General features: G+C 43.7%; 1 protein-coding gene across 1 annotated transcript; it reads left to right on the top strand.

Moving 5' to 3' along the window:
- On the top strand, nucleotides 1-24,461 carry slc25a11 (solute carrier family 25 member 11). Its single transcript, XM_045701724.1, has 7 exons — nucleotides 1-232; nucleotides 3,802-3,954; nucleotides 14,014-14,220; nucleotides 16,511-16,601; nucleotides 17,613-17,703; nucleotides 21,145-21,296; nucleotides 23,929-24,461. Exons 1-7 carry the CDS (start codon nucleotides 165-167, stop codon nucleotides 24,079-24,081), a joined length of 915 nt encoding a protein of 304 aa, XP_045557680.1. The 5' UTR covers nucleotides 1-164; the 3' UTR covers nucleotides 24,082-24,461.
- The last annotated feature ends 327 nt before the right edge of the window (nucleotides 24,462-24,788 follow it).

The following is a 24,788-nucleotide window of genomic DNA, read 5'->3' on the forward strand; positions in this document are numbered from 1 at the left end:
ATCCTCCTCGCCTCTCCCCATTGGTCCATCTACTTCCTGTTCGTCCGTACGTGCGCGCCCCCGTGTGTCACCTTGCTCCATCGCTTAGAGGTAAAACACCGACCAGAATCAGGTCCTTTTTACCGAGGGGACTGTCGTCCGGTTTGAAAAGAGCCACAGAGAAAATGGCGGAAGTTTCCAAACCGAAGACTTCACCCAAGGCCGTTAAGTTCCTCTTCGGGGGACTGGCAGGGTAGGTACCCCGGGCTACAGGCCTCTCTCAGCGGTCACACTCACACAGCAGCCCCGCTGACAGCGGTGCTCGGTTACCGGACAGGGAGGGAGTTAGAAACCCCGAGAATAACATGTGTTTAGTAATTAATGAATGTATTATTAAGTGATTAAACTCGTGTGTGTTTACGGTGCATGTTGACAGGCCGGTCGATATCCCCGGATAATGGCGTCAACCTTCGCACACACGCGTTGACATTTGGGTCTGTACACACACACACACACACACACACACACACACACACACACAGAGACAGCTCGTTAGGCCCAGAGCCCTGTATGTCGCTGCCTCCGGTTCCGACCAGGCGCTGTGACCACCAACATCATCCCTAGCTGTGTATTACCCTCCATCCATGCTGTCTGTAGCTGCTGAGGTGTGGAAACAATGTTGCTTTTTATGTCTTTTGTTTTGGTGCTTTTTGTCCTGTGTTGCTCTGTCTGCGTACTACGTGTTACTTGTCCTGTGTTGCTCTGTCTGCGTACTACGTGTTACTTGTCCTGTGTTGCTCTGTCTGCGTACTACGTGTTACTTGTCCTGTGTTACTCTGTCTGCGTACTACGTGTTACTTGTCCTATGTTGCTCTGTCTGCGTACTACGTGTTACTTGTCCTGTGTTGCTCTGTCTGCGTACTACGTGTTACTTGTCCTGTGTTGCTCTGTCTGCGTACTACGTGTTACTTGTCCTATGTTGCTCTGTCTGCGTACTACGTGTTACTTGTCCTATGTTGCTCTGTCTGCGTACTACGTGTTACTTGTCCTGTGTTGTAGTTAAAAACAGTAACCTGCTCAGGGACTGCGGGTGGAAATTACCGGCCTGTCTAAAACTCGTGTGTGTTTGCGAGTTTGGCTTCATCCCTATAAAAATGAAGCCTACAGGGTGAGTTTATGTATCGGCCGGTTTCTGCAGAATAGTCCCAACATGAATAGGATGACTGTCTGTATGCACGTACTGTTCCAGTCTTATTAAATGTCGACACCTCTTGGACAAAGAAATTCCCTCTCAGCCCCTTAGCCTAAGAAATACAAATACCCTCCCAGATATAGGCCTGTTACCCCGGCCTGTTCTCTCGGCGATAGCCTCTGATCTATGAAAATGGTGTTTGAGGCAGAGATTTCACCAATTGCGCTATCAGTGTAGAGAGGGTCCTATTGGCTTTACCGCCAGGGGGGGAGGGTCCTATTGGCTTTACCGCCAGGGGGGGAGGGTCCTATTGGCTTTACCGCCAGGGGGGGAGGGTCCTATTGGCTTTACCGCCAGGGGGGGAGGGTCCTATTGGCTTTACCGCCAGGGGGGGAGGGTCCTATTCAGAATGTCTCTTCCCAGTATAGTGAGAGTACCAGTACTGTAGTGGTGTGGTGATACTGGGTTGGCTGTGTGTGGTACTGTTGGTGTATTTCCGTCTGTGCTGTGGGCATAACACTGTAGGCCCTTATGCCTCCTCCCCACGCATGCAGAGCTGATATCTGCTGTTCTGCTCTTAAATCGTGTTTGTTTGAAGTAGTGTCCTTTTTCTTGTTGTAATATCACAAACGGACTTGGCAGTTCTTGAAGACTACAGTGCATCATTGCCAAAGTTTTCAGACCCCAATGATTTCTTCACATTTTATTGTTTAACAAAGTGGATTAAATTGTCATTTTTTTTCCATCAACAATCTGCACAAAATGCTCTGTCAAAGTGGAATATTTTTTTTTTTAAAGATTGATAAAAAAAAAACAGCTAAAATATAGTTGTCTCGTAAGTATTCAGCTCCATGAGTCAATACATGTTAGAATCACCTTTGGCAGCGTTTACAGCTGTGAGTCTTCTTCGGTTAGTCTTTAAGAGCTTTTCACATCTGGATTGGACAAGACTGTATTTTACCCTTTATTTTTTATTCTTCAAACTCTGTCAAGATGTTGGGGATCATGGCTATACAGCCATTTTCAAATCTTGACAGATTTTCAAGCAGATTTAAGTCAAAACTGTAACTTGGCCTCTCAGGAATGTTCACTGTCTTCTTGGTGAGCAACTCCAGTGTAGATTTGGCCTTGTGTTTTAGGTTATTGTCCTGCTGAAAGGTGAATTCATCTCCCAATGTCTGGTGGAAAGCAGACTGAACCAGGTTTTCCTCTAGGATTCTGCCTGTGCTTAGCTCCATTCCACTTATTTTCATCCTGAAAAGCTCCCCAGTCCTTAACGATGACAAGCATACCCATAACATGATGCAGCCACCACCATGCTTGAGGCGGTTCCTCAGTAATATGTTGGAGGCAAATCCAACACAACAAAACTTTGCATTAAGGACAGAAAGTGTTCCTTTGTTTTTGTATATATATTTTTTTCAATATTACTTTAGTGCCTTGTTGCATATTTTGGAATATTTTTATTCTGTGTATTTTGTATTCTTTTCACTCTGTCCTTTAGGTTAGTATTGTGGAGTAACTACAATTGTCGTTGATCCACCCTCAGTTCTCTCATCACAGCCATTAAACTCTATAACTGTTTTAAAGTCACCATTGGCCTCATGGTGAAATCCCTGAGCGGTGGTTTTAATACATCCTGACCATGCTTAGAGAGAGATTCGATATCTGATTTTTGTTATTGTTACCCGTCTAAAGTTACCAATCAATGTCCTTCTTTACGAGGCTTCTGGCTCTTCGTCGTTTAATCTGTGCTTGAAGTTGAACACTTGACTGAGGGACCTTAGATGCTGTTTGGGGGACTGAGGAAGAGTTTGCCATCATGGCAACCCTTATTATTATTATTATTATTATGGGATTTGTTAAACCAAATGTCACTCGACTAACGTGCCTGAACCCAGGGGCTGAATAATTCTGCAGCTACTGTCTCTCTCCCACTTTAACAGATTGTTGACACACAAAAAGACTAATCAAACCAAATGCAATGTGAAGAAATCCAAGGGGTCTGAATAGTTTGGCGAGGCACAGTACATCATGCAGAATACGCACAATACCAGTCAAATCTAGATAAAACGTCTGTCTGTGCAGCACCAGCCAATAGTCTGGACACACCGACTCATTCAAGGGGTTTTCTTTATTTTCTACATTGTAGAATAATAGTGAAGACATCAAAACTATGAAATAACACATATGGAATCTCTCTCTGTGTCCCTCCCCCCTTTTCCAGGATGGGAGCCACAGTGTTCATACAGGCTTTATAACAACGGTCTGTCTGTCTTCTCTCCAGGATGGGAGCCACAGTGTTCATACAGGCTTTATAACTGTCTTCTCTCCAGGATGGGAGCGACAGTGTTCATACAGGCTTTATAACTGTTTTCTCTCCAGGATGGGAGCGACAGTGTTCATACAGGCTTTATAACTGTCTTCTCTCCAGGATGGGAGCCACAGTGTTCATACAGGCTTTATAACTGTCTTCTCTCCAGGATGGGAGCCACAGTGTTCATACAGGCTTTATAACTGTTTTCACTCCAGGATGGGAGCGACAGTGTTCATACAGGCTTTATAACTGTTTTCTCTCCAGGATGGGAGCCACAGTGTTCATACAGGCTTTATAACTGTCTTCTCTCCAGGATGGGAGCCACAGTGTTCGTCCAGCCTCTAGATCTAGTGAAGAACAGGATGCAGCTGAGTGGTCAGGGAGGAAAGGCCCGGGAATACAAGACCAGCTTCCATGCTCTGGCCTCTATACTGAAGAATGAAGGACTAGGAGGCATCTATACTGGGTTAGTACTACTCTGCTATTATATACACTATTACTGTACTAATACTACCATTGCTATGCTACTAATACTACTTAGTATACTGTTACTGTACTATTACTATGCTACTAATACCACTATACTAGTACTATGCTACTATACTACTATACTGGTACTATGCTACTAATACTACTATAGTGGTACTATGCTACTATACTACTATAGTGGTACTATGCTACTAATACTACTATAGTGGTACTATGCTACTATACTACTATACTAGTACTATGCTACTATACTACTATACTGGTACTATGCTACTAATACTACTATACTGGTACTATGCTACTAATACTACTATAGTGGTACTATGCTACTATACTACTATAGTGGTACTATGGTACTCTACTACTATACTGGTACTACGCTACTAATACTACTATACTAGTACTATGCTACTGATACTACTATACTAGTGCTATGCTACTAATACTACTATACTAGTACTATGCTACTAATACTACTATACTAGTACTATGCTACTGATACTACTATACTAGTGCTATGCTACTAATACTACTATACTGGTACTATGGTACTACTATACTGGTGCTATGCTACTAATACTACTATAGTGGTTCTATGCTACTAATACTACTATACTAGTACTATGCTACTAATACTACTATACTGGTACTACGCTACTAATACTACTATACTAGTACTATGCTACTGATACTACTATACTAGTGCTATGCTACTAATACTACTATACTAGTACTATGCTACTAATACTACTATACTGGTACTATGCTACTATACTACTATACTATTACTACGCTACTAATACTACTATACTAGTACTATGCTACTGATACTACTATACTAGTGCTATGCTACTAATACTACTATACTAGTACTATGCTACTAATACTACTATACTGGTACTATGCTACTAATACTACTATACTAGTGTTGCTATGCTACTAATACTACTATACCAGTGTTGCTATGCTACTAATACTACTATAGTGTTGCTATGCTACTAATACTACTATACCAGTGTTGCTATGCTACTAATACTACTATACTAGTGTTGCTATGCTACTAATACTACTATACTAGTACTATGCTACTGATACTACTATACTAGTGCTATGCTACTAATACTACTATACTAGTACTATGCTACTAATACTACTATACTGGTACTATGCTACTAATACTACTATACTAGTGTTGCTATGCTACTAATACTACTATACCAGTGTTGCTATGCTACTAATACTACTATAGTGGTGCTATGCTACTAATACTACTATACTAGTGTTGCTATGCTACTAATACTACTATAGTGTTGCTATGCTACTAATACTACTATACTAGTGTTGCTATGCTACTAATACTACTATAGTGGTGCTATGCTACTAATACTACTATACTACTAATACTACTATAGTGGTGCTATGCTACTAATACTACTATAGTGGTACTATGGTACTAATACTACTATGGTACTAATACTACTATACTGGTACTATGGTACTAATACTACTATAGCGGTACTATGGTACTAATACTACTATACTAGTACTATGCTACTATACTACTATAGTGGTGCTATGCTACTAATACTACTATAGTGGTACTATTCTACTAATACTACTATAGTGGTACTATTCTACTAATACTACTATGGTACTAATACTACTATACTGGTACTATGGTACTAATACTACTATAGTGGTACTATGGTACTAATACTACTATACTAGTACTATGCTACTATACTACTATAGTGGTGCTATGCTACTAATACTACTATACTGGTACTATGGTACTAATACTACTATACTGGTACTATGCTACTAATACTACTATACTGGTACTATGCTACTATACTACTATACTAGTACTATGCTACTATACTACTATACTAGTACTATGCTACTAATACTACTATACTGGTACTATGCTACTATACTAGTACTATGCTACTAATACTACTATAGTGGTACTATGCTACTAATACTACTATAGTGGTACTATGCTACTAATACGACTATAGTGGTACTATGCTACTAATACTACTATAGTGGTACTATGCTACTAATACTACTATAGTGGTACTATGGTACTAATACTACTATAGTGGTACTATGGTACTAATACTACTATAGCGGTACTATGGTACTAATACTACTATAGTGGTACTATGGTACTAATACTACTATAGCGGTACTATGGTACTAATACTACTATAGCGGTACTATGGTACTAATACTACTATAGTGGTACTATGGTACTAATACTACTATACTGGTACTATGGTACTAATACTACTATACTGGTACTATGCTACTAATACTACTATAGTGGTACTATGCTACTAATACTACTATACTAGTACTATGCTACTATACTAGTACTATGCTACTATACTAGTACTATGCTACTAATACTACTATACTAGTACTATGCTACTATACTACTATACTGGTGCTATGCTACTAATACTACTATACTGGTACTATGCTACTAATGCTGGCTATGCTGCTAATACTACTATGCTACGGCTGCTGCTATACTACTATACTGGTGCTATGCTACTAATACTACTATACTAGTACTATGCTGCTATGCTATGCTATGCTACTATACTACTATACTGGTGCTATGCTACTAATACTACTATACTGGTACTATGCTACTAATACTACTATACTGGTACTATGCTACTAATACTACTATACTAGTACTATGCTACTAATACTACTATACTAGTACTATGCTACTATACTACTATACTGGTACTATGGTACTAATACTACTATACTAGTACTATGCTACTATACTACTATACTGGTGCTATGCTACTATACTACTATAGTGGTACTATGCTACTAATACTACTATACTAGTACTATGCTACTAATACTACTATACTAGTACTATGCTACTAATACTACTATACTGGTACGATGCTACTAATACTAGTACTATGCTACTAATACTACTATACTAGTACTATGCTACTAATACTACTATACTAGTACTATGCTACTAATACTACTATACTAGTACTATGCTACTAATACTACTATACTGGTACTATGGTACTACTATACTGGTGCTATGCTACTAATACTACTATAGTGGTGCTATGCTACTAATACTACTATAGTGGTACTATGCTACTAATACTACTATAGTGGTACTATGCTACTAATACTACTATAGTGGTACTATGCTACTAATACTACTATACTGGTACTATGGTACTAATACTACTATAGCGGTACTATGGTACTAATACTACTATAGTGGTTCTATGCTACTAATACTACTATAGTGGTACTATGCTACTAATACTACTATACTGGTACTATGCTACTAATACTACTATACTAGTACTATGCTACTAATACTACTATACTAGTGCTATGCTGCTATGCTAGTGCTATGCTGCTATACTGGTACTATGCTACTAATACTACTATACTAGTGCTATGCTGCTATGCTACTATGCTGGTGCTATGCTGCTATACTGGTGCTGTGCTGCTAATACTACTATACTGGTGCTGTGCTGCTATACTACTATGCTGGTGCTGTGCTGCTAATGCTACTATACTGGTGCTGTGCTACTAATGCTACTATACTGGTGCTATGCTACTAATGCTACTATACTGGTACTATGCTGCTATGCTACTATGCTGGTGCTATGCTGCTAATACTACTATACTGGTGCTGTGCTGCTATGCTGGTGCTGTGCTGCTAATGCTACTATACTGGTGCTATGCTGCTATGCTGCTATGCTGGTTGCTATGCTGCTAATGCTACTATACTGGTGCTGTGCTGCTAATACTACTATACTGGTGCTATGCTACTAATACTACTATGCTGGTGCTATGCTGCTAATGCTGCTATACTGGTACTGTGCTGCTAATGCTGCTATACTAGTGCTATGCTGCTATGCTGCTATGCTGGTGCTATGGTGCTAATGCTACTATACTGGTGCTATGCTGCTATGCTACTATGCTGGTTGCTGTGCTGCTATGCTACTATGGTGGTGCTGTGCTACTAATACTACTATACTGGTACTATGCTACTAATACTACTATACTAGTGCTATGCTACTAATACTACTATACTGGTACGATGCTACTAATACTAGTACTATGCTACTAATACTACTATACTAGTACTATGCTACTAATACTACTATACTGGTACTATGGTACTACTATACTGGTGCTATGCTACTAATACTACTATAGTGGTGCTATGCTACTGATACTACTATACTAGTACTATGCTACTAATACTACTATACTAGTACTATGCTACTAATACTACTATACTAGTACTATGCTACTAATACTACTATACTGGTACTATGGTACTACTATACTGGTGCTATGCTACTAATACTACTATAGTGGTGCTATGCTACTAATACTACTATAGTGGTACTATGCTACTAATACTACTATAGTGGTACTATGCTACTAATACTACTATAGTGGTACTATGCTACTAATACTACTATACTGGTACTATGGTACTAATACTACTATAGCGGTACTATGGTACTAATACTACTATAGTGGTTCTATGCTACTAATACTACTATAGTGGTACTATGCTACTAATACTACTATAGTGGTACTATGCTACTATACTGGTACTATGGTACTATACTACTATACTAGTACTATGCTACTATACTGGTACTATGCTACTAATACTACTATACTGGTACTATGCTACTAATACTACTATAGTGGTACTATGCTACTATAGTGGTACTATGCTACTAATACTACTATAGTGGTACTATGCTACTATACGAGTACTATGCTACTATACTACTATACTAGTACTATGCTACTATACTAGTACTATGCTACTAATACTACTATACTGGTACTATGCTACTAATACTACTATACTAGTACTATGCTACTAATACTACTATACTGGTACTATGCTACTATACTACTATACTGGTACTATGCTACTAATACTACTATACTGGTACTATGGTACTAATACTACTATACTGGTACTATGCTACTAATACTACTATACTGGTACTATGCTACTAATACTACTATAGTGGTACTATGCTACTAATACTACTATAGTGGTACTATGCTACTAATACTACTATACTGGTACTATGCTACTAATACTACTATAGTGGTACTATGCTACTAATACTACTATACTAGTACTATGGTACTAATACTACTATAGTGGTACTATGCTACTATACTAGTACTATGCTACTAATACTACTATAGCGGTACTATGGTACTAATACTACTATACTGGTACTATGCTACTAATACTACTATACTGGTACTATGGTACTAATACTACTATACTGGTACTATGCTACTAATACTACTATAGTGGTACTATGCTACTAATACTACTATAGCGGTACTATGGTACTACTATACTGGTACTATGGTACTAATACTACTATACTGGTACTATGCTACTAATACTACTATACTGGTACTATGCTACTAATACTACTATACTGGTACTATGGTACTAATACTACTATACTGGTACTATGCTACTAATACTACTATAGTGGTACTATGCTACTAATACTACTATAGCGGTACTATGGTACTAATACTACTATAGTGGTACTATGCTACTATACTGGTACTATGCTACTAATACTACTATACTGGTACTATGGTACTAATACTACTATACTGGTGCTATGGTACTAATACTACTATACGAGTACTATGCTACTATACTACTATACGAGTACTATGCTACTATACTACTATACTAGTACTATGCTACTATACTAGTACTATGCTACTAGTGCTACTATACTAGTACTATGCTACTAATACTACTATACTAGTACTATGCTACTAATACTACTATACTAGTACTATGCTACTAATACTACTATACTAGTACTATGCTACTAATACTACTATACTAGTACTATGCTACTAATACTACTATACTAGTACGATGCTACTAATACTACTATACTAGTACGATGCTACTAATACTACTATACTGGTACTACGCTACTAATACTACTATACTGGTACTATGCTACTAATACTACTATACTAGTACTATGCTACTATACTACTATGCTACTAATACTACTATAGTGGTACTATGCTACTAATACTACTATAGTGGTACTATGCTACTAATACTACTATACTGGTACGATGCTACTAATACTACTATACTAGTACTATGCTACTAATACTACTATACTAGTACTATGCTACTAATACTACTATAGTGGTACTAGGGTACTAATACTACTATACTAGTACTATGCTACTAATACTACTATAGTGGTACTATGCTTTTATTCCCCTTTTCTTTTTAGGGGGTAGATCAGCTTTAATATTGTAGCTTCCATCAATGCAGACAACGACGTCATTTCCAGTCGCCCATATTTTTATTTGTAAATATATATTTATCTTTTAAAAATATTTTCTTTTATTATTTTCCCCTAACCCTACCACCCCCTCCCGTAATTGGAGCAAACTAATAGACAACAACGCTTAGGCTTCTACTTCCGGTTTATACATACTATAAACATTTTAGACACAATATATTTTACAGTATATATCTTTTGTTTTTAATCCCATCCTTCAGCTCCCATCACCCCCTCCTGTCTACCTCTGAAGATTTATTTCTGATTTCTGATATCCATCCAGTTTGATTTTATGTTTTTAACTCTGATGTTTCGCGAAAGTTCTGAACCTATATACATTTTTGTGGATTTAAAAGAGAAAATGAATCATCAGCGTACAATGACACCTTAGTTTTTCAGCCCTGGATTTCTAATCCCTTTATTGTTGGATCTGATTTTAATAGCTAACGTTTCTGTGGCCATAATAAATAGATATGCCGATAGTGGACAACCTTGTTTTACTCCCCTAGATAGTTTAATACTTTCTGAGGTGTAGCCATTACTTTCTATTTTACACCTACGGTTTCTATACATAACTTTAACCCATTTTATAAGAGACTCTCCTAAATGGAAATATTCCAGGCATTTATATATAAATTCCAGTCGTACTTTATCAAAGGCCTTTTCAAAATCAGCTATGAAAACCAGGCCTGGTGTCCCCGATATTTCATAGTGTTCTATTGTTTCCAGTACTTGTCTTATATTATCTCCAATATATCGTCCATGTTAAAAAATCTGTCTGATTTAGGATGAATAATATCCAACAATACCTTTTTTTTAAATTCTATGCGCTATTTGTGTTGCTCTAATTTTTGATCACATCGCTAGAGTGTACAGGGCCTCCATGTGTTTTTAATGATTTTTATATTTACCACTTAGATCCCGTTTCAGTAATAATGAAATCCGACATTTTTGTTGAGTATCTGACCATTTACAATTTTTGTTGGAGTGGTTAAAACATGCTAGTAACAGTCCTCTGAGTAGATCAACAAATGCCATTCAGGCCTGGAGATTAACTGGACTTAAAGGCTTTAATTGCATCAAGAAGTTCCTTCCTCGCCTTCACATGAGTCTTTCTGTACAGCTGTTCATTTGACATTATTGATAGAAAAAAATCCAGACGATTATCTTCGGATTTTTTTTCTGTTAGTGGAGATGGAGGAGACTGAAACGGAAACATACGCTTAAAGTACTTCCTCTTTCAAAATATTGTTTAGGGAATCGTAGGTAACTCCATTTGTAACATGGTACAGTTATTGTAATCTACAGTTGAAGTCGGAAGTTTACATACATCTTAACCAAATACATAAAAAATTCCTGACATTTAATCCTAGTAAAAATTCCCTGTCTTAGGTCAGTTAGGATCACCACTTTATTTTAAGAATGTGAAATGTCAGAATAATAGTAGAGAGAATAATTTATTTCAGCTTTTATTTCTTTCATCACATTCTCAGTGGGTCAGAAGTTTACATACACTCAATTAGTATTTGGTAGCATTGCCTTTAAATTGTTTAACTTGGGTCAAACATTTCGGGTAGCCTTCCACAAGCTTCCCACAATAAGTTGGGTGAATTTTGGCCCATTCCTCCTGACAGAGCTGGTGTAACTGAGTCAGGTTTGTAGGCCTCCTTGCTCGCACACGCTTTTTCAGTTCTGCCCACACATTTTCTATAGGATTAACGTCAGGGCTTTGTGATGGCCACTCCAATACCTTGACTTTGTTGTCCTTAAGCCATTTCGCCACAACTTTGGAAGTATGCTTGGGGTCATTGTCCATTTGGAAGACCCATTTGCGACCAAGCTTTAACTTCCTGACTGATGTCTTGAGATGTTGCTTCAAGATATCCACGTAATTTTCCCCCTCATGATGCCATCTATTTTGTGAAGTGCACCAGTCCCTCCTACAGCAAAGCACCCCCACAACATGATGCTGCCGCCCCCGTGCTTCACGGTTGGGATGGTGTTCTTCGGCTTGCAAGCCTCCCCCTTTTCCTGCAAACATAACGATGGTCATTATGGCTAAACAGTTACATTTTTGGTTCATCAGACCAGAGGACATTTCTCCAAAATGTAAAATCTTTGTCCCCATGTGCAGTTGCAAACCGTAGTCTGGCTTTTTTATGGCGGTTTTGGAGCAGTGGCTTCTTCCTTGCTGAGCGGCCTTTCAGGTTATGTCGATATAGGACTCGTTTTACTGTGGATATAGATACTTTTGTACCTGTTTCCTCCAGCATCTTCACATGGTCCTTTGCTGTTGTACTGGGATTGATTTGCACTTTTCGCACCAAAGTACATTCATCTCTAGGAGACAGAACGCATCTTCTTCCTCAGCGGTATGACGGCTGCTTGGTCCCATGGTGTTTATACTTGCGTACTATTGTTTGTACAGATGAACGTGGTACCTTCAGGCGTTTGGAAATTGCTCCCAAGGATGAACCAGACTTGTGGAGGTCAATTTTTTTTAATTTTTATCTGAGGTCTTGGCTGATTTCTTTTGATTTTTCCCATGATGTCAAGCAAAGAGGCACTGAGTTTGAAGGTTGGCCTTGAAATACATCCGCAGGTACACCTCAAATTATGTAAATTAGCCTATCAGAAGCTTCTAAAGCCATGACATCATTTTCTGGAATTTTCCAAGCTGTTTAAAGGCACAGTCAATTTAGTGTATGTAAACTTCTGACCCACTGGAATTGTGATACAGTGAATTATAAGTGAAATAATCTGTCTGCAAACAATTGTTGGAAAAATGACTTGTGTCATGCACAAAGTAGATGTCCTAACCGACTTGCCAAAACTATAGTTTTTTTTAACAAGAAATGTGTGGAGTGGTTGAAAAACGAGTTTTAATGACTCCAACCTGAGTGTATGTAAACTTCCGACTTCAACTGTATGTTTACTTTTAGTTCTTCAATTTCCTTTGTTAATATGGAGCCTTCTCACCTAAATTGCTTTTGCTTTAGAGATGAGTAATGATTTGCACATTTAAAAAGTGTCCCATACAATAAGGGGATCTGCTGTACCTAAGTTATGTCGGAACAAGTCTGTTATAAATTCCTCTGTCCTAGTTAAAAACAAGTTATCCAATATTATTATACTGTTACAATACTACTATTACGATAATACTACTCTACTATTACTATACTGCTACAATACTACTGTTACGATAATACTACTCTACTATTACTATACTGTTACAATACTACTCTACTATTACTATACTGTTACAATACTACTCTACTATTACTATACTGTTACAATACTACTATTACGATAATACTACTCTACTATTACTATACTGTTACAATACTACACTACTATACTGTTACAATACTACTGTTACGATAATACTACTCTACTATTACTATACTGTTACAATACTACTATTACGATAATACTACTCTACTATTACTATACTGTTACAATACTACACTACTATTACTATACTGTTACAATACTACTGTTACGATAATACTACTCTACTATTACTATACTGTTACAATACTACTATTACGATAATACTACTCTACTATTATACTAATTCAGTCCGCCAGGCCACCAACACGGTGTGGGTTAGGTATCTACGTCATGTTGTTTCCCAGTCTGTCAGCAGGTCTGCTCCGCCAGGCTACCTACACCACAACGAGGTTAGGAATCTACACGGTGTTGTTCGAGAAGATGACTGGACAGGACGGGACTCCGCCCAACTTCCTCATGAAGGCTCTGATTGGTATGACGGCTGGAGCGACCGGAGCCTTCGTTGGAACGCCTGCTGAAGTCGCCTTGATCAGGATGACCGCTGACGGACGGTGAGAGGGAGGGAGGGAGGGTGACCGCTGGCGGAGGGTGAGAGGGAGGGAGGGAGGGGGAGAGAGAGAGAGGGAGGATGACCGCTGACGGACGGTGACAGGGTGAGGGTGAGAGGGAGGATGACCGCTGACGGACGGTGGGAGGGAGGGAGGGAGACCGCTGAGGGAGGGAGGGAGGGAGGAGGGAGGAACCGTGAGGGAGGGAGGGAGAGAGGGAGGGAGGGTGACGCGAGGGAGGGAGGGAGAGAGGGAGGGAGGGTGACCGCTGAGGGAGGGAGGGAGGGAGAGAGGGAGGGAGGGAGAGAGGGAGGGAGGGTGACCGCTGAGGGAGGGAGGGAGGGAGGGTGACCGCTGACGGACGGTGAGAGGGAGGGAGGGAGGGAGGGTGACCACGGACGGTGAGAGGGAGGGAGGGAGGGAGGGTGACCGCTGAGACGGTGGGAGGGAGGGAGGGTGACCGCTGAGGGAGGGAGGGAGGGTGACCGCTGACGGACGGTGGGAGGGAGGGAGGGTGACCGCTGAGGGAGGGAGGGGAGGGAGGGTGACCGCTGAGGGACGGTGAGAGGGAGGGAGGGAGGGTGACCGCTGAGGGACGGGAGAGGGACGGTGAGAGGGAGGGAGGGAGGGAGGGTGACCGCTGAGGGAGGGAGGGAGGGAGGGTGACCGCTGACGGAGGGAGGGAGAGAGGGAGGGAGGGTGACCGCTGAGGGAGGGAGGGAGAGAGGGAGGGAGGGTGACCGCTGAGGGAGGGAGGGAGGGAGGGAGAGAGGGAGGGAGGGAGAGAGGGAGGGAGGGTGACCGCTGAGGGAGGGAGGGAGGGAGGGTGACCGCTGAGGGAGGGAGGGAGGGAGGGAGGGAGGGTGACCGCTGAGGGAGGGAGGGAGGGAGGGTGACCGCTGACGGAGGGAGGGAGAGAGGGAGGGAGGGTGACCGCTGAGGGAGGGAGGGAGAGAGGGAGGGAGGGTGACCGCTGAGGGAGGGAGGGAGGGAGGGAGAGAGGGAGGGAGGGTGACCGCTGAGGGAGGGAGGGAGGGAGGGTGACCGCTGAGGGAGGGAGGGAGGGAGGGTGACCGCTGAGGGAGGGAGGGAGGGAGGGTGACCACGGACGGTGAGAGGGAGGGAGGGAGGGAGGGAGGGAGGGTGACCGCTGACGGACGGTGGGAGGGAGGGAGGGAGGGAGGGTGACCGCTGAGGGACGTGGGGAGGGAGGGTGACCGCTGAGGGAGGGAGGGAGGGAGGGTGACCGCTGAGGGACGGTGAGAGGGAGGGGAGGGAGGGAGGGTGACCGCTGAGGGACGGTGAGGGGAGGGAGGGTGTGAGACAGAGGATGAACACTGGTATCACTATGCTTTCTCTCCCCCAGTCCCCCTGTGGTAACAGAGAGGTGTATATATACTATACTACTATGCTTTCTCTCCCCCAGTCCCCCTGTGGTAACAGAGAGGTATATATACTATACTACTATGCTTTCTCTCCCCCAGTCCCCCTGTGGTAACAGAGAGGTATATATACTATACTACTATGCTTTCTCTCCCCCAGTCTCCCTGTGGTAACAGAGAGGTATATATACTATGCTTTCTCTCCCCCAGTCCCCCTGTGGTAACAGAGAGGTGTATATATACTATACTACTATGCTTTCTCTCCCCCAGTCCCCCTGTGGTAACAGAGAGGTATATATACTATACTACTATGCTTTCTCTCCCCCAGTCCCCTGTGGTAACAGAGAGGTATATATACTATACTACTATGCTTTCTCTCCCCCAGTCCCCCTGTGGTAACAGAGAGGTATATATACTATACTACTATGCTTTCTCTCCCCCAGTCCCCCTGTGGTAACAGAGAGGTATATATACTATACTACTATGCTTTCTCTCCCTCAGTCCCCCTGTGGTAACAGAGAGGTATATATACTATACTACTATGCTTTCTCTCCCCCAGTCCCCCTGTGGTAACAGAGAGGTATATATACTATACTACTATGCTTTCTCTCCCCCAGTCCCCCTGTGGTAACAGAGAGGTGTATATATACTATACTACTATGCTTTCTCTCCCCCAGTCCCCCTGTGGTAACAGAGAGGTATATATACTATACTACTATGCTTTCTCTCCCCCAGTCCCCCTGTGGTAACAGAGAGGTATATATACTATACTACTATGCTTTCTCTCCCCCAGTCCCCCTGTGGTAACAGAGAGGTATATATACTATACTACTATGCTTTCTCTCCCCCAGTCCCCCTGTGGTAACAGAGAGGTGTATATATACTATACTACTATGCTTTCTCTCCCCCAGTCTCCCTGCAGACCAGAAGAGAGGCTATTCTAATGTGTTCAATGCTTTGGCCAGAATCACTAAAGAAGAGGGGGTCACCACACTATGGAGGGTAAGATAGTACTACTACTACTATACTACTACTATACTACTACTATACTACTACTACTAATATACTAAAGAAGAGGGGGTCACCACACTATGGAGGGTAAGATAGTACTACTACACTATATACTACTATACTACTACTATACTACTACTATACTACTACTATACTACTACTACTAATATACTAAAGAAGAGGGGGTCACCACACTATGGAGGGTAAGATAGTACTACTACACTATATACTACTACTATACTACTACTATACTACTACTACACTACTACTACTAAATATACTAAAGAAGAGGGGGTCACCACACTATGGAGGGTAAGATAGTACTACTACACTATATACTACTATACTACTACTATACTACTACTATACTACTAATAAATATACTAAAGAAGAGGGGGTCACCACACTATGGAGGGTAAGAAACTACTACTATACTACTACTATACTACTACTATACTACTACTATACTACTAATAAATATACTAAAGAAGAGGGGGTCACCACAGTATGGAGGTTAAGATACTACTACTACTACTATACTACTACTATACTATATACTACTAATAAATATACCAAAGAAGAGGGGTCACCACACTATGGAGGGTAAGATAGTACTTTATATGTATATATAGTATGTGTAATGTAGTATATGTGTAATGTAGTATATATAGTAGTATATGTGTGTATATATGTATATGTGTGTATATATAGTAGTATATGTGTGTAATGTAGTATATATGTATATATAGTAGTATATGTGTGTAATGTAGTATATATAGTAGTATATGTGTAATGTAGTATATATGTATATATAGTATACGTGTATATGTGTAATGTAGTGTGTGTATATATGCATTAGTATATATGTATGTAATGTAGTATATATGTATATGTGTGTAATGTAGTGTGTATATATAGTAGTATATATATGTGTGTAATGTAGTATATATGTATATATAGTAGTATATGTGTGTAATGTATATCATGGTTGTGTTCCTCCAGGGGTGTATTCCCACCATGGCCCGGGCTGTAGTGGTCAACGCTGCCCAGCTGGCCTCATACTCTCAGAGCAAACAGGCTCTAATAGAGACAGGTAGTAACCCTCCTACTCTCAGAGCAAACAGGCTCTAATAGAGACAGGTAGTAACCCTCCTACTCTCAGAGCAAACAGGCTCTTATAGAGACAGGTAGTAACCCTCCTCCTCTCAGAGCAAACAGGCTCTAATAGAGACAGGTAGTAACCCTCCTCCTCTCAGAGCAAACAGGCTCTAATAGAGACAGGTAGTAACCCTCCTACTCTCAGAGCAAACAGGCTCTAATAGAGACAGGTAGTAACCCTCCTACTCTCAGAGCAAACAGGCTCTAATAGAGACAGGTAGTAACCCTCCTACTCTCAGAGCAAACAGGCTCTAATAGAGACAGGTAGTAACCCTCCTACTCTCAGAGCAAACAGGCTCTTATAGAGACAGGTAGTAACCCTCCTCCTCTCAGAGCAAACAGGCTCTAATAGAGACAGGTAGTAACCCTCCTCCTCTCAGAGCAAACAGGCTCTAATAGAGACAGGTAGTAACCCTCCTACTCTCAGAGCAAACAGGCTCTAATAGAGACAGGTAGTAACCCTCCTCCTCTCAGAGCAAACAGGCTCTTATAGAGACAGGTAGTAACCCTCTAACCCTCCTACTCTCAGAGCAAACAGGCTCTTATAGAGACAGGTAGTAACCCTCCTACTCTCTGAGCAAACAGGCTCTAATAGAGACAGGTAGTAACCCTCCTACTCTCAGAGCAAACAGGCTCTAATAGAGACAGGTAGTAACCCTCCTACTCTCAGAGCAAACAGGCTCTAATAGAGACAGGTAGTAACCCTCCTACTCTCAGAGCAAACAGGCTCTTATAGAGACAGGTAGTAACCCTCCTCCTCTCAGAGCAAACAGGCTCTAATAGAGACAGGTAGTAACCCTCCTACTCTCAGAGCAAACAGGCTCTAATAGAGACAGGTAGTAACCCTCCTCCTCTCAGAGCAAACAGGCTCTTATAGAGACAGGTAGTAACCCTCCTACTCTCAGAGCAAACAGGCTCTAATAGAGACAGGTAGTAACCCTCCTCCTCTCAGAGCAAACAGGCTCTTATAGAGACAGGTAGTAACCCTCCTCCTCTCAGAGCAAACAGGCTCTAATAGAGACAGGTAGTAACCCTCCTCCTCTCAGAGCAAACAGGCTCTAATAGAGACAGGTAGTAACCCTCCTCCTCTCAGAGCAAACAGGCTCTAATAGAGACAGGTAGTAACCCTCTAACCCTCCTACTCTCAGAGCAAACAGGCTCTAATAGAGACAGGTAGTAACCCTCCTACTCTCAGAGCAAACAGGCTCTTATAGAGACAGGTAGTAACCCTCCTCCTCTCAGAGCAAACAGGCTCTAATAGAGACAGGTAGTAACCCTCCTACTCTCAGAGCAAACAGGCTCTAATAGAGACAGGTAGTAACCCTCCTCCTCTCAGAGCAAACAGGCTCTTATAGAGACAGGTAGTAACCCTCCTACTCTCAGAGCAAACAGGCTCTAATAGAGACAGGTAGTAACCCTCCTACTCTCAGAGCAAACAGGCTCTAATAGAGACAGGTAGTAACCCTCCTACTCTCAGAGCAAACAGGCTCTTATAGAGACAGGTAGTAACCCTCCTCCTCTCAGAGCAAACAGGCTCTTATAGAGACAGGTAGTAACCCTCCTACTCTCAGAGCAAACAGGCTCTTATAGAGACAGGTAGTAACCCTCCTCCTCTCAGAGCAAACAGGCTCTAATAGAGACAGGTAGTAACCCTCCTACTCTCAGAGCAAACAGGCTCTTATAGAGACAGGTAGTAACCCTCCTCCTCTCAGAGCAAACAGGCTCTTATAGAGACAGGTAGTAACCCTCCTACTCTCAGAGCAAACAGGCTCTAATAGAGACAGGTAGTAACCCTCCTCCTCTCAGAGCAAACAGGCTCTAATAGAGACAGGTAGTAACCCTCCTACTCTCAGAGCAAACAGGCTCTTATAGAGACAGGTAGTAACCCTCTAACCCTCCTACTCTCAGAGCAAACAGGCTCTAATAGAGACAGGTAGTAACCCTCCTCCTCTCAGAGCAAACAGGCTCTTATAGAGACAGGTAGTAACCCTCCTACTCTCAGAGCAAACAGGCTCTAATAGAGACAGGTAGTAACCCTCCTCCTCTCAGAGCAAACAGGCTCTAATAGAGACAGGTAGTAACCCTCCTACTCTCAGAGCAAACAGGCTCTAATAGAGACAGGTAGTAACCCTCTAGAACTCCTTTCTCTTCTAAAATATGGGTCAGGGTGGGTCAGGGTGGGTTTCCTAGGTGGGTCAGGGTGGGTTTCCTAGGTGGGTCAGGGTGGGTTTTCAGGGTGGGTCAGGGTGGGTTTTCAGGGTGGGTCAGGGTGGGTTTCCTGGGTGGGTCAGGGTGGGTTTCCTAGGTGGGTCAGGGTGGGTTTCCTAGCTGGGTTAGGGTGGGTCAGGGTGGGTCAGGGTGGGTCAGGGTGGGTTTGCTAGGTGGGTCAGGGTGGGTCAGGGTGGGTTTCCTAGCTGGGTCAGGGTGGGTTTCCTAGTTGGGTCAGGGTGGGTTTCCTAGTTGGGTCAGGGTGGGTTTGCTAGGTGGGTCAGGGTGGGTTTCCTAGGTGGGTTTTCAGGGTGGGTTTCCTAGCTGGGTCAGGGTGGGTTTCCTAGTTGGGTTAGGGTGGGTTTCCTAGTTGGGTTAGGGTGGGTTTGCTAGGTGGGTCAGGGTGGGTTTCCTAGGTGGGTCAGGGTGGGTTTGCTAGGTGGGTCAGGGTGGGTTTGCTAGGTGGGTTTCAGGGTGGGTTTCCTAGGTGGGTTTTCAGGGTGGGTTTCCTAGGTGGGTTTTCAGGGTGGGTTTCCTAGGTGGGTTTTCAGGGTGGGTTTCCTAGGTGGGTTCAGGGTGGGTTTCCTAGGTGGGTCAGGGTGGGTTTCCTAGGTGGGTCAGGGTGGGTTTCCTAGGTGGGTCAGGGTGGGTTTCCTAGGTGGGTCAGGGTGGGTTTGCTAGGTGGGTCAGGGTGGGTTTGCTAGGTGGGTCAGGGTGGGTTTCCTAGGTGGGTCAGGGTGGGTTTGCTAGGTGGGTCAGGGTGGGTTTGCTAGGTGGGTCAGGGTGGGTTTCCTAGCTGGGTCAGGGTGGGTTTCCTAGCTGGGTCAGGGTGGGTTTCCTAGCTGGGTCAGGGTGGGTTTGCTAGGTGGGTCAGGGTGGGTTTCCTAGCTGGGTCAGGGTGGGTTAGGGTGGGTCAGGGTGGGTTTGCTAGGTGGGTCAGGGTGGGTTTGCTAGGTGGGTCAGGGTGGGTTTGCTAGGTGGGTCAGGGTGGGTTTGCTAGGTGGGTCAGGGTGGGTTTGCTAGGTGGGTCAGGGTGGGTTTGCTAGGTGGGTCAGGGTGGGTTTCCTAGGTGGGTCAGGGTGGGTTTCCTAGGTGGGTCAGGGTGGGTTTCCTAGGTGGGTCAGGGTGGGTTTCCTAGAGGATAATGAGTAACTTCTCTCCCCCCCAGGGTATTTTGTGGACGGTATCTTCCTTCATTTCTGTGCCAGTATGATCAGTGGGCTGGTAACCACGGCAGCATCCATGCCCGTCGACATCGTCAAGACCAGGATTCAGAACATGAGAATGATTGATGGAAAACCTGAGTTTAAGAATGGCCTGGTAAGTTATAACCTGTTATAACTACTCTACACTGGCTCGGTGAGTTATAACTACACTCTACACTGGCCCGGGGAGTTAGAACTACACTGGCCCGGGGAGTTAGAACTACACTGGCCCGGGGAGTTAGAACTACACTGGCCCGGGGAGTTAGAACTACATGACGGCCCGGGGAGTTAGAACTACACTGGCCCGGGGAGTTAGAACTACACTGGCCCGGGGAGTTAGAACTACACTGGCCCGGGGAGTTAGAACTACACTGGCCCGGGGAGTTAGAACTACACTGGCCCGGGGAGTTAGAACTACACTGGCCCGGGGAGTTAGAACTACACTGGCCCGGGGAGTTAGAACTACACTGGCCCGGGGAGTTAGAACTACACTGGCCCGGGGAGTTAGAACTACATGACGGCCTGGTGAGTACTGAGTACCTAAACACACTTCTCCCAGTGCTGGTAAGGTCAAACACGGCCTTAATCCCGGCCCAATAGGATCTTTCCCTTCAAGCTGGAATCCTTAGTGGTCAAACTGTCACGTCTGTTTGGGATATTACAACATTAGTTACTGTAAACAACCACCTTTTGTTTGTTTCCCCCCTCTGACACCACTGCACGCTCGATAGAACAGCATAAATATGTACGGCCATTTTGTTTTGACGATGCTTGACGCTCCCCAGATCGGCTTCATCAACAAAATAAAAGCCATAACAACGGCCGTGGGGCGGACAGTGTCGCCGATGCCCCAGATTCCATCTTTAAGCTGAGAAACCGATGCAGGACAAACCGTTTTACTTTCTCCTCTCTCTCCCTGCAGGACGTCCTGTCCAGGGTGATCCGTAATGAAGGGTGTCTCTCTCTCTCTCTCCCTGCAGGACGTCCTGTCCAGGGTGATCTGTAATGAAGGGTCTCTCTCTCTCTCTCCCTGCAGGACGTCCTGTCCAGGGTGATCTGTAATGAAGGGTCTCTCTCTCTCTCTCCCTGCAGGACGTCCTGTCCAGGGTGATCTGTAATGAAGGGTCTCTCTCTCTCTCTCCCTGCAGGACGTCCTGTCCAGGGTGATCTGTAATGAAGGGTCTCTCTCTCTCTCTCCCTGCAGGACGTCCTGTCCAGGGTGATCTGTAATGAAGGGTCTCTCTCTATCTCTCTCTCTCCCTGCAGGACGTCCTGTCCAGGGTGATCTGTAATGAAGGGTCTCTCGTATCTCTCTCTCTCTCCCTGCAGGACGTCCTGTCCAGGGTGATCTGTAATGAAGGGTCTCTCGCTATCTCTCTCTCTCCCTGCAGGACGTCCTGTCCAGGGTGATCTGTAATGAAGGGTCTCTCGCTATCTCTCTCTCTCCCTGCAGGACGTCCTGTCCAGGGTGATCCGTAATGAAGGGTCTCTCGCTATCTCTCTCTCCCTGCAGGACGTCCTGTCCAGGGTGATCCGTAATGAAGGGTCTCTCTCTCTCCCTGCAGGACGTCCTGTCCAGGGTGATCTGTAATGAAGGGTCTCTCTCTCTCTCTCTGCAGGACGTCCTGTCCAGGGTGATCTGTAATGAAGGGTCTCTCGCTATCTCTCTCTCTCTCCCTGCAGGACGTCCTGTCCAGGGTGATCTGTAATGAAGGGTCTCTCGCTATCTCTCTCTCTCCCTGCAGGACGTCCTGTCCAGGGTGATCTGTAATGAAGGGTCTCTCGCTATCTCTCTCTCTCCCTGCAGGACGTCCTGTCCAGGGTGATCTGTAATGAAGGGTCTCTCGCTATCTCTCTCTCTCCCTGCAGGACGTCCTGTCCAGGGTGATCTGTAATGAAGGGTCTCTCGCTATCTCTCTCTCCCTGCAGGACGTCCTGTCCACGGTGATCTGTAATGAAGGGTCTCTCGCTATCTCTCTCTCTCCCTGCAGGACGTCCTGTCCAGGGTGATCCGTAATGAAGGGTCTCTCGCTATCTCTCTCTCCCTGCAGGACGTCCTGTCCAGGGTGATCCGTAATGAAGGGTCTCTCTCTCTCCCTGCAGGACGTCCTGTCCAGGGTGATCTGTAATGAAGGGTCTCTCTCTCTCTCTCTGCAGGACGTCCTGTCCAGGGTGATCTGTAATGAAGGGTCTCTCGCTATATCTCTCTCTCCCTGCAGGACGTCCTGTCCAGGGTGATCTGTAATGAAGGGTCTCTCGCTATCTCTCTCTCCCTACAGGATGTGTTGGCGAGGGTGATCTGTAATGAAGGGTCTCTCTCTCTCTCTCTCCCTGCAGGACGTCCTGTCCAGGGTGATCTGTAATGAAGGGTCTCTCTCTCTCTCCCTGCAGGACGTCCTGTCCACGGTGATCTGTAATGAAGGGTCTCTCGCTATCTCTCTCTCTCCCTGCAGGACGTCCTGTCCACGGTGATCTGTAATGAAGGGTCTCTCTCTCTCTCGCTCTCTCACTACAGGATGTGTTGGCGAGGGTGATCTGTAATGAAGGGTCTCTCTCTCTCTCTCACTACAGGATGTGTTGGCGAGGGTGATCTGTAATGAAGGGTCTCTCTCTCTCTCTCACTACAGGATGTGTTGGCGAGGGTGATCTGTAATGAAGGGTCTCTCTCTCTCTCTCGCTCTCTCCCTACAGGATGTGTTGGCGAGGGTGATCTGTAATGAAGGGTCTCTCTCTCTCTCTCCCTACAGGATGTGTTGGCGAGGGTGATCCGTAATGAAGGGTTCTTCTCTCTGTGGAAGGGTTTCACTCCATACTACGCCAGATTGGGACCTCACACCGTCCTCACATTCATCTTCCTGGAACAGATGAACAAGGCTTATAAAGTCTACTTCCTGGACTAGAGACTGGCGATATAAATAAATAAGGATTGGGGGAAGGGAAGCTGATCCCAGTTCTGCAGCTACGGGCAACGTTACCCCGGAGCAGCACACACACACACACACACACACACACACACACACACACACACACAGACTGAAGCAGGTGCACACTACACACACGGACAGACACACCCTCTTGTGTCATGTGAGTGACCTTTAACCCCTGTCATGTGACCCCCCCCCATTGTGTACGCTCTGTTATTTTTATTGAAGGACTCAGAATGTACCATCTCAGCCCCCCCAGGGCATATTAATACTTGGTACAGTCGTCCCCTCCCCCCACTATGGAACAGATGGTTGGAAAACAGATTAAAAAAGGATTTATTTCTGGAAAAAAACAAGGTTTTGTTATTTTGTTTTATTTCACCTGCTGTTGATAACAATTGTCAGAATCTCCTATATCAGTTTTTGCCGCGCTCTGTCGTCAGGTTTGGGTTTCCCCCCTCGTACCACACAGCTGACTCAAATGATCAAAGCTTGATGATTAGCTGAATCAACTGTCGCGAGGGGGGGAACCAAAACGTTAACGTTTGGGATCCTGAGGACCGAGCACCGGGAAAAGCTGATATAGGAGATTTGGTGGATGGATTAAAGTGATTTTTTTAACGGCAGATAATTACCGGAAAGACTAGAACCAGCTCACACCTGCTTTTTTACACTGATTTAAA

This window comes from Salmo salar, chromosome ssa18 (assembly GCF_905237065.1).
Source record: "Salmo salar chromosome ssa18, Ssal_v3.1, whole genome shotgun sequence".
NCBI lineage: Eukaryota > Metazoa > Chordata > Actinopteri > Salmoniformes > Salmonidae > Salmo > Salmo salar.